At 32.6% G+C, this 12321-nt stretch overlaps 1 protein-coding gene across 1 annotated transcript in view; it reads left to right on the top strand.

Annotated features, from left to right (window-relative positions):
• Positions 1 to 12321, top strand: part of LOC129221003 (cartilage oligomeric matrix protein-like) — a 210965-nt gene that overhangs the window by 152327 nt on the left and 46317 nt on the right. The window contains exons 4-6 of the mRNA XM_054855438.1: positions 3888 to 3964; positions 5486 to 5540; positions 11649 to 11804. Of these exons, the coding sequence (XP_054711413.1) occupies positions 3888 to 3964; positions 5486 to 5540; positions 11649 to 11804 (288 nt within the window). The remainder of the gene's footprint in view (positions 1 to 3887; positions 3965 to 5485; positions 5541 to 11648; positions 11805 to 12321) is intronic.

The following is a 12321-nucleotide window of genomic DNA, read 5'->3' as shown; positions in this document are numbered from 1 at the left end:
TAGTATAAATCTGTTCTCAGTTTGTCAACATTGCCAGAAAATATTCTTGGAGGGTATCAATTGCAATAAATAAACCTTGCGTGTGGCATACGACTGATTTAATTTATATTTTTCACTAAAAACAGAAATGAAATTGAACGACAGAGAAACCCCGATTTCAGATTCTCAGAGGCCTGAATCAAACATAAAATACATAAAATATGGGAAAACGTCAATTCAAATCCAAAAACATAAAATATGGGAAAACGTAAGATACACGGAATGTATAAAAAACAAAAATCAGATAAGAAAACAAAAATAGTAATAAAGGTTGCTACGATGACGCTTATAAAATGTAAAAATGCGATATTTTACGAAAAGAACATTATTGTACACACCAGTTTAGATCATTCTAACACATTAAGTAACGAATTCGGCCGTTTAGGTTGAAAATAGTCAGTAATAATGAGTAATTGAATCCAAAGTAAATACAGCATCTTGCAAAATTGGAACACTTTGCAAAGTTTTTCCTGGTCTTTATGATAATGAAATTCGTTTTTCACTATTATTAAGCTCTTAAATGCAGTATTGAAAGAAGAAAAGCGTTGTGTTTCCTCTTTTTCTTGATCATCTTCATTGGCGGCCGAAAAGTCCATAAGGTCAGCTACGGATTGAACAGAAGCGTTTCTGTTTTCATGGATTAACTTTCAACGGAGTGAATTATGTTTAAAAATGCACAGAGGGAAACATTTTTCTTAATTTTAAAACATTTTTTCTCTTTTTTTTTCACTGCCAAGGGAAAACGTAAAATGCGGGAAATTCATAAATAACAAGCTTTCCATCCGGAATTAAATAAATTAATATTATTCGTGTACGGAAAAATTGGGACCTGATGATAAAAAACGTAAAATGTGGGGAAAACGTAGAATTCGAGGGACGTAAAATCGGGGTTTCGCAGTAAATACGATCAGCAAGAATGAAGATAAATACTACCATGCAACAATTTTAACAATTTTCCAAAGCATTTTTTGAGAAGATTCAAAGTTATTGTATTTTTTCCGCTTTTTTGTCGTTTTGAACCACTGTGCGTCGTTTGATGTTGTGCAGAGTTTTTTGTTTTTTTTTTTCGATGCGCACGTATTAAAACTAAGTTCAAAAAAGTACTTACCATTATTAACAGTACAACAACATTATTTAAATTAATAACGAAATTATAAGTATTATTTTGTACCATTATTAAAACTACCCCCAAACATTTATCACAAAATGTTAATTATTGTGAAATCTTAGTGAAATTTGATGAGAAATAGATGTTTTTAGGAATATTGATTGAATTAGTAATTAAAGCATACATATAAATATTTTTTGTGCCATTATTAAAAGTATCCTTTAAAATTTAGTCCAAAATATTGACTATTGTAAAATCAATACTTTTGAAATTTGATGTGTTTTTTAGCAATATTAATTAAATTAACTAATAACGTTTTAAGCAAACGTGTTTGATGCTAAATATTGATAGATTTTAATTACTAATAAATCGCAGTGGCAGCACATTTTCTAAAATACTTCTAAAAAATTACTCAGATTAACTTGAATAAGCAGGATACAAGGTAAATTCACGTAATATGACTATAATTACGTAATGCGGTGTCCCTATGTACACTGGTGTGCAAAAATTAAGGACGAAGTCGAAAAATTAGCATATCAGCTGAACGAAGAGGCAGAGCGGACAGAAAGACCAATCAGGAGATTAAGTAAGGTGATGTACGGTAGCACATGCGCAGATATGCAGGCAGACGTAATGGGGGAGTGTCTGAGTAGTATAAAGCATGTTGTCGGTGTAAGATCAGTATTTCTGTCAAAGAGATTGCACGCCGTATAGCAGTTCAAATCACACCGAGTTGCTGCCTCAGCGAGAAATGGCGAATAATCAATCTGTTAGAGGACATCTGGATGCTTTTACCCGAGGCCGAATCATTGGGAAGTTGGAGGAAGGCCGCAGTGTGACAAGTGTGGCTGCAGAGTTCGGAATTGCTCACAGCATCGTTTCACGACTTTGGAGACAATTTCAAACGACAGGAACAGCTATCCGGGGATTCAGTAGTGCAGTAGTGGTCGTCCACGAGGAACCACACCCGCATATGACCGGTATATTGTCTTACAGGCCAGAAGAAACAGGCGGCAGACAGCGGGAGAAATCGCTAGACACACGACACAAGCGACTGGACGACCGATATCGCGTTTTACCGTGGCCAGAAGACTGCACGGTGGTGGTCTGTTTGCACGACGCCCTATACGGTGTGCACCTCTAACGTCTGCCCATCGGAGAAAGCGTTCTCTGTGTTGCCGGGAACTTCGGAATTGGAGAAACAATGAATGGGGACGAGTACTCTTTACAGATGAGAGCAGATTCAGTCTGAGTAGCGATTCTCATCGCATACTCATCTGGAGAGAGCGGGGAAGCCGGCAATCATCCCTCGAACATCATTGAAAGGGACAGGTATGGAGGCCGAAGTGTTCTCGTTTGGGGAGGCATCATGGTTGGTAGTCGTACAGACCTTCACTTCTTCGACGCAGGTTCAGTCAACGGGACCCGTTATTGTAACGAGATTCTTCTTCCATATGTGCGTCTTTTTACAGGCGCTATGGGTCCGCAGTTCCTTTTCATGGACGACAATGCACCATGTCATCGCACAGTAACTGCCGAACAGCACTTAGAGAGTGAGGATATTGAACGTATGGATTGGCCGGCACGATCTCCGGATATCAATCCCATCGAGCATGTATGGGATTTTCTAGGCAGACGCTTGGCAGCTCGTACCTTACCACCAGTAACGATTCGGGAGCTTCGACTGGCGCTGCAAGACGAATGGGCAGCAATGCCTCAACAACTCATTGACACCCTCATTCTCAGCATGGGCAGACGCTGTGAAACCTGCCTAGCAGTCGGGGGAGATCATATCCCCTGGTAAAGACCGGATGTTTTTTGCTGGACACCCATCACAGGGATGTTTCGGCCTTCAGTCGCATTGCGCTCCATGCTACTTTTTCAATAAAGCTTCTTTTTATCCCTCTGATTTCTCTTTTAGTAAGTGTTGCTTACATTACACATGTCCTTACGTATTGGGGATCTTACGGTATTAAATGTGTTGATTTGGAAAGCTTTTGTACAAAGTTATATTGAAAAAACCGTCTCGTCCTTAATTTTTGCAAACCAGTGTATGTTATGTAAGCCAAAGCGTTCTACGTAAAAATAGAGAATAAGTTAAATGCTATTCATGAAACTTAATCTGTCACCAGTTTCTGATATTGAAAATGGTTTAAGCTTCAGAAATTGTTTTTGGAATCAAATTTAATATTTTTCGAGTTAAAACTTAAACTGAATCATTTTATTTTGCAAACAAAACTATTTGTGTGATATAGCTTTACAAAAAAGGTAAATTGCAAACAGCAAGAAGTCCGAGGTATTTTTATTCCAATAATAAACTGAATAATAATAAAAATAAAATAATAAACTAAATCAAATTGTGAGATATAGTTGCGTGCGCATCTTATGAACGAAATGTTTAAGTTGTTGATGATGTTAAATGACTCAGAAAAATATCAGTGTTTCTAAATAAACTGATTAAAAGATATATAAGGCTAAATTACAATGAAAAAAACCAAGTATATAATCATTGGGAATTGTATGCATTTAAGCATTCTGCGCTTTAGCATACTACGCTATATGTTTATAATATTTATTTCTTACTGGAAAGGTGGGGGCTAACAACAAGCGCATCAAAATTAATCATGCTGACCGATTTTACATGCTACTGCATGAAACACGCACGTGTTATGAATGCTTGTAAATGAGTAAAAAAATATTTTTTGCGTCTTTCTGAATTTAGCATTTTCTTTTTGTTTAGATACGGATCAACTTCTTAGGTCTTTATCAGAACTGACATCTGTTTTGAAAGAAATGAGGCGATACATGGACATGCAGGTATAATTTCTAAATATATTTTATCATTTTATGTATGTTTTTTTTATGAGAGTTCACAAAAGCATAATTATATTTTATTTCCTAAGTTTTACTCGATTTTTTACAACTTAAATCTATAAAATCTAAATATATTTAATCATTTTTATATGTCATATTTTTCTATGAGAGTTGACAAAAGCATAATTATACTTTATTTCCTAAGTTTTACTCGATTTTTTTGCAACTTAAATCTTTAAAATCTAAATATATTTAATAATTTGTATATGTTATTTTCCTATGAGGGTTGACAAAAGCATTATTATATTTCATTTCCTAAGTTTTACTCGATTTTTTTTACAACTTGAATCTATAAATTCTAAATATATTTAATCATTTAAACCTATAAAATCTAAATATATTTAATCATTAATATATATTATTTTTCTATGAGAGTTGACAAAAGCATAATTATATTTTATTTCCTAAGTTTTACTCGATTTTTTTTGCAACTTAAATCTATAAAATCTAAATATATTTAATCATTTATATATGTTATTTTTCTATGAGAGTTGACAAAAGCATAAGTATATTTTATTTCCTAAGTTTTACTCGATTGTTTTTACCACTTAAATCTATAAGATCTAAATTTTAAAAAAATTGAAATATTACAAACAGAATAAGATTAGATGGGATGGTTAGAATAATAATGATGGTACAGCTAAGAATTTTTTAGTCGTTGTAGTGCATTATATCAACAATAATATTGTCTGATGAGGTATACAACTAGGTAACATCACATTTTGAAGGAAAAAAAAGTAGGTTTATTCACTTTTGCTGAAAATTTTTGTATGAAATAAGGCATAAACGCTTCTAGCAAAGCGGAATTAGAAATGATAGTTGAACAACATTTAAATCAAGGCTTCACATTCCTTCCAAATCGTGAGAGTCGTTAAATTGTTGAGTTTTTCTCCACTAAGTATGAAAACAACTGAATCGTTATTATTTGCTTGTAGCACTTATCCCACGACACATCAGTTATGTTGCAAATTAATACGAAAAACCAAACAAAAAATGCCGATTTCGGAAATTACTTTTGCACAAAACTTCGGTCCTATGTTGTCTTCTCCTCTCAGGAATGAGTTACGTTGTATTTTTTTTTTTTTTCAAAATATAGTGAAAAAAAACTAATATCACGTATATAGTGCACACGTTGACAATCGGTGATAGTTCAATAAATACATTTTCTTGAAAATTGCATACATCAGCTGAATTATAGTCATGAGAATAACCAAACTGGACGGTTCACTGCATAGTTTAGTTTTCAGTTTTGAAGTTATTGATAAAAATAACAACACAAATCTAAAATTATTCATAAATTAAAATAGTATTTCCTATATATATATATATATATATATATATATATATATATATATATATAACCGTGTGTTAGCAATGAAGTATCAACTAATAAATACACAAGTAAATTGCTATTTTATTCGTCAAAAAACGTATTTCAGAATATTAACTCTTTTTTTTTTTCAGACACGTGAGACTAAGCTTTTGAGAGACACCTTGGAAAGGTGTGAAATGTGTCGCAGTAAGTGCAACATATATAGATAAGATCCATATTTTCAAGTTACATACACAATTTTATCGTTCTGAGCAAGAGTTTGAGTTACGCTGTTATATTTATTAAAAAAATTTAAAGTTTATTTTAAATTACGCATAAAAAGTTGTGACTTGTCTACAAAGCCTTTACAAGATTTTTTTTTGTCCATAAGAATTGAATTACTGTAACACGCAGTATTTTGTACAAAAAACAGAAAAAAAAATCCAGAAACAATTAATAAATGTTATTCACGATCAAAACATTTTGTAAATGTTTTTTTTTTTTTTTTTTTTTTTTTTTTGCGAGTTTTTAACGAGCAACTTGTTAGTTAATATTTTAATGTTGTGTAGAAGATAGAAACTATTTCCTATTGTATCAATACAACAAAGAATGTAAAACAGCATTTCTTTTTAAAATATCATTTTCGGGAGTTACAGAAACGCGCGAAATATCCCAATGAGCGATATAACGAGGCGCGATGTAACGGGGGATTACTAAATTAATTAGGTTATTAAGAGATGAAATAGAGTAATTGCCTATTTCATAGTCAGATTTCATATTTCATATTTTAATACCCGAGGGATATTAAGGTATGAAATAGGCAATGAAAAAAAGAGAAATTGTGGCTAAAAGTTACCATGAAGAACTGCATAGTAGCAAAGGTTTACATAAGGACGACTGAGCGCTATAACTGGGTATCTGCAAATTTAAAATAAAAAAAAAATCAATTTTGGTGAAAGTTTTAATTCGAACGAAGCCATAAACAGATATAATTAAATAAAATTAAAAATGGTTATTTAATAACCTTTATATCAAATCTTCACATTTCCCAAAAATCACGAAAAATCAATCTGTTGATTCGTCGTCGAAGCAGTATGAAAAGAACTGAATGGGAGATAGAGAATGATACGGAAGTATCTAAATTTAAGTGAGAAAGAAAAGTCGGCACTGTTAAGTAAAGAAGATATGAACAAATAATGACGCAAACAGTTGTGAAGTCATTAACTGCCTCACAGTCAAACAAGACGGATTCGTCATAAAATCGCCATAATTACCCATAAATTTTACTACAATGGCGTCCACATGACAATCGGAATTATGTTTCCCACCCAGTAACTCCCATGTAGATCAACGGATTTCTTGTTCCCAGCCCAATTAAACTTTTGCCGCCGTATTTGTTAACAATATATGATTCGTCAACTATTTGAAGGGAATCATTGAAGAAGGGTACATTTGCTCTTTTTTTCAGTAGACCCTTGTTTTACGCGGGTTTATTTTACGCGGTTTGGATTATACGCGGTTTAAGATTTGACACCTTTATTTTATTTTACGCGGATAAGTTTCGGTTTTACGTGGGTGCGGCAATGTAAATAGATAAAATCCCCCCCTCCTTTCAAAATCCAAACTCCTAAAGATTGCAGATTACACGTAATAAACTGCATTTTGGCGTGCTAATAATCGAAGCTTGGGCCACTGGAGACATTTTATGCGATTGGTTCCAGAGCTCTTTCCAGAAGTAAAGTTATTAAACTCACAGTGTTCAGAACTGACTTGAAAAAGAGCTTTTAGGAGTGACAAAGGAGGCCAAAACCAACGAGAATACCGACATCGGTGACACACAACTAAAAACGTTCACGTTGAAAATTTTGAACCATTCCTAGACAATAAAAATGATCCTTCTGATTTGTTAGTGAAGGAAGATTCTATCATGGAAATGTGACGCAAGTGGTCATGGATGCGTTAATACTCTGCAAAGAATTACAGAGAAAACTTCTTTATAACCAGCTCCTCTTTATAAACAGAACACGAAATAAATTTATATTTTCTTTATACATGTTAGGATGCATAAAAATTGATATAAGTACACATTAAACTTATTATACAATTAGTCACCACTAGAATGAAGTATATGTTTTATCTACGGAACCACAAACCCCTATTTTAACACTACTATTAGGTCTCAATTTACGTGATTTCGATTTACCCAGCTTTTTCCGTGGAGCATAATCCCGCGTAAAACGAAGGTCTACTGTAGTATGATTTTATGATAAATTTTATGTTCAACTTCTATTGGGGTGTCTTCAAAAAGATTTCAGCATCATGATTGATGTACAACTATTGTTGAATGTAGTACTTGTTGTGAAAGTTTAGGAAAAGCAGTTAAGTGCAGTGAATGCAAAGGAAAAAAATAATAAGGAAAATGTTTTAAAAAACTGCCTAATTTTTAGTTATTATTACTTTAACGGAATAACAAAGTGAAACTTTATCTGTTTAACAAGACATCTCAATTTGCATGTTTCATTTATCTCAACTTTTTCAAAACACTGAGCTAAAAAAAACCCCTACTATATTCGTAAATGTGTCCTTTTGAAAAGCAGTTGCTGTTTTTTTTTCTCGTATTGAATGCAGTATTGTATATATTTTAAAGTCAAGAAAGAAATCCTTACTATAATATACTACAATAAAAACTTATTTTAATCTGCTAGATCCATAACTAATGCTTAAATAAAATGAAATTTTTGAGTCGCCGTGGTTTTTCTCTTTTACCTAGTAAAAGAAAAAAATCCATCTTTCCATATTCCTAGAATTAGCTCTAAAATCATTTACAAAAGAGATTTTTATAATCTTAATTTTATGATGACAAAAATTGTTATTTTTTTCCTAGAAAGCTTTCTTAGCTACGATAGGGTTTTCAAAGTAATAAAATATGGTAAGAGTTCTAAAAAACCTAATTAAAATAATATCGCAGGATAACACTTGTAAAAAGAATATTAACATAAGAAAAACTATGAAAGACATTTTAATATAAAGGTCTGAAAGCCAGCTATTAGAGTGATTGCTTAGAAAAGAAAGAAAAGCTAAAAGCTTCTCAGCAGCATTGCTTATATCAGCATTATAGCAGTGGTTGTAAAAATTCAATGGTGCTTTTAACGGAAATGAAACCGAGCGCACGTTAAAAAATCATGTTTTCTTTTAAACATAAAAAAAAAAAAATTCTTGAAACTTTACTTGGAACGTTATTCGAGTACATTAATATTCAATAAGAGATAAACATTACTAAAGCTGCCGCGAGTGCTTGCTTTTACATAGAAATGCTTGAAAACTATGATGTTTTGCAATTTGTATTTTTGATGCATTCTAATTGATATGCAACATTGCAACATGGATATTTCTTGCGCACAAAATTTCGTGTTTTAATTTGGAACAATGAGGTTGTTTCAGGAATTTTAAAAGTATTTCTTTTCTGAAAGAGCATGCTTAAAAACATAGCATCTTACCATTTTTTGAAAAATTATTTAACTAATTTTAATATTAAAAAAAAATAATAATAATCGGTGCGCTTTTATTGTTTACGCTTCTGTAGATGGCATCACAAATGATGAAATGCCATTCCCGGAGCACAATATTTAATTCGCTACTTTACTCACATATGTTGGCAACGATACGGTTGATAACAAGCGTAGAGCGCGATGTTAATTCGCTTCATGATTATCATAACGTGGAAACGCGGTAGACAGATGCGCAAAAGCACATTATTTGTGACGTCATAAAGATCACGCCTTATTTTCAAAACCGGACATTTTAAAAAACCAATTAAAAACCAAACGTTGGGGAAATGAAAGTTTTTTCTCGTTCCATATTATTATTTTTATTATTATTATTATTTTTTGTTTGCTTATTCTATCAATTTCAGTGACTAAAAGTAGTACTTTTGCCTAAAGGAAACAACCCCATTGTAAAATAAATAAGCTATTTATTTACAAAAACTTTTTTAAAACCCAAATTCTTAACATAATGGAGCACATAAATCTTTTGAAAGTTAAAAACTTTGCAAACTTTATTGAATTAGGGTGAAAGGATGTATTTCAGCGAAAAAACAATGTACTTTTTGCAAATCACAAAAGCTCGGATAAGGGTGGCATTTTTTCGTTGAATGTATGTCGTGGCTTATTTTTAAATATTTCGTCCAACTGCTCAAAGCAAAAAAGTGCTTTTTGCTCATCAAACGTAGCAAAAATCAATCTTGTTGAAATTAAAAATTTTATGCTCAGATTTTAAATAACGTAATCTTTTAAAAAAGACTAATAGTTTCATCAAAGTAAAAGCAAGAAAAAAAAACCGCTGAACAAAAGAAATTAAGCCATTAAATATATATTTGATTGTATGGCAAGATGAAATAGCAGGGCAAAGTGAAATGATGAAATATTTACTCTGCTTTTAGCGCCAACTATCTGGTATTATTTTAACTATATAGTTCCATATGTAGTCTATTCCAGTCAGGAAAAAAATACCGCCGAAGATTAAAGCATTTGATAATGCGGGCAATTTTCAAAAAGTGATACTCATATTGTAATATTTTGTTAAAGATCAAAAATTATTTTTGTAATTATAAAATGATAAAGTTCTTGTAATAGACATTTTAAATATTAATTAAGACCCTATAATGCTCAGTGCAGTAGTTATTTAGTTGATATAAAGTTTATTTATATTTTAAATAGTTTGTACATATAGTTAAGTTCATGCGGGGCATGGTGAAATAGTTTTTTTTACTCACTTAATTATTTTTTTAAGTTACTTACGTATTCATTTATTAGTTAATTCATTTACTTTCCATTATTTAGTAATTACCTTATTTATTCATTCATTCGCCCATTTTTTTTTTCTATTTCATTCACTCTTTTACTCACTCATTTATTTTTCTAACTAAACTAAACAAGCTGAAGTTGACGTGTTTTAGGATTTTTCTGAAAATACTATTAATAGGAATAAACCATACCTCTCAATATTACCCCGGGCCAGTAAATGATCCTGAAATTTAAATCTATCGCAAGAAAGTCAGATTATGTATTAATATAGAAAGCTCTATTTTTTAGTTTTACAATATTTTTAAAACTTTCATTCCACTATAATTAGGAGAGAAGTTATAGTCATTCGTAGGAACACTTTTTTTTTTTTTTCGCATTTCAAGTTTTTTTCACAGGCCTACACTTCAAACAATTTTCAAAATCTATATAAATTGGTAGAATTACTTGTCTTTAGAGGCTGATTTCACCCCGTTAAAGGTGTTTGTTACCGATAATAAAAAAAAAAAAAAGAAAGAAAATTAATTTGAATTGAAATTATGTTTTTCACAATCACGAACTGCGACAGGACCCTACTCATTGTAGTTATTGTTTCTAGAGACGGCTCCTGTCCCCCCCCAAGCTTGCCCCTCCTCTTGGGCGGTTACGTATGCATAGTTGTGTGTGTGTGTAGGCGCACGCTCGTGTAAGTGTAGGCTTGTGTGTGTGTTTGTTCGTAGACATGTGTGTATGCATTTAGGCGTGTGTGAGTGTATGTGTGTGAAGTCGTGTGCTTGTATGTGTGTGAGTGTGCGTGTGTGTAGGATATGGACGCCTCAGCGAATAGCTCAGGACCGGGGGACAGCCGCGCCCGCATAGGACGGTGGGCGGTGGTGCTGCAGAGGCAGCTGGTCCAAGCTGAAAAAGGAACCACAACGCTAAGAACGGTCAAGTGAAAAAAATAAGCAATCGTGATTGCTCAAAAACACGCGTTCAATATTTCTAAGTGTTGAGTGTGGTTACTTGCTAGCAGATAGAATTAATCTTAACCTTGTTTTCTTCATAATCTCTTAAGTATATGAATATGTTTCATTCCGCGTGTTATTCTCTATATCGATGTTCAGATGAGGCAGTGAGAAGCAAAAGGATGAAAGTGGACATTTTCAAGTTTTGAGTAAAACTCCATTAAAGATAACGTCCTAGGGAGGCTTTCATTGATTTTTTTTTCTAAATCATGCTGTACAGCAGCACCTACCAGGGCTACTAAAACAATATATTGCATCAAGACAGAGGAGAGGTTCACCTACCATGTGTACTGGTTATCTCCAAATTTTAATTTTTCGACTTACATCCCTTTGCTTCTCAATGCCTCATATGTGAAGGCATTTTAAGAAGCACATTCTCTGCTATCTCTAAATAATCTGATTTATGATTATTAGTTTTATACTTTACACAGTAACTATAGTGTATAATCTCTGTCATGAGCGGATTCTGGTTATTTTATTCCCGTAATGATTTTTTTTTTCTTTTTTAGTGCACCAGCATTGTCGAGATAATCCATGCTATCCTGGTGTACAGTGTGCCGACACATCAGAAGGATTTCGCTGCGGTTCATGCCCCAGGGGATACACTGGGGATGGTATCACGTGCAAACAAGTCGTCACATGCAAAGAAAGGCCATGTTTTGAAGGTTTTTTATTTTAATTACATTTTACTAAAACATAGTAGTTCCATGAATTATAAGTAGGGGGAGATAAGGCACGTTGGTCCGCCATTTTATTTTTAATTTATCTCATCAAATATATAAGGAGCTGTTCAATTTTCTAAAATAGGTTTCAATAAGCATTTCGCATCATCGCAGATTTTTTTTGAAAGCGTCAAACTGATCAACTTTTTTTACATTATTTTTTTACGGAACCTTATAAAGTGAACAAACGTGCCCTATTCGCGGGGTACGTAGTTCCACCTCGTGGGGCACGTTGGACCGCATTACGATTGCGCAAACAATCTCTGTTAATATTTTAGTGATAAGTATTATCCAATGCTCTAACTTATTTACTTTTGTGTTTAGAGTGAAACACATAACGTTTAATAATTAATATAAGATGTGAATCTTTTTTTAATTGATAAATCATCTTTCATGAAAAACAGCAATAAGCAATCACCATTAGTACACAATTATTTTTTAAAGATCAAAAGAAAATCTA

This window comes from Uloborus diversus, chromosome 4 (assembly GCF_026930045.1).
Source record: "Uloborus diversus isolate 005 chromosome 4, Udiv.v.3.1, whole genome shotgun sequence".
NCBI lineage: Eukaryota > Metazoa > Arthropoda > Arachnida > Araneae > Uloboridae > Uloborus > Uloborus diversus.
The sequence above is the reverse complement of the archived record's forward strand: the minus strand, read 5'-3'. Positions and strand labels throughout refer to the sequence as shown.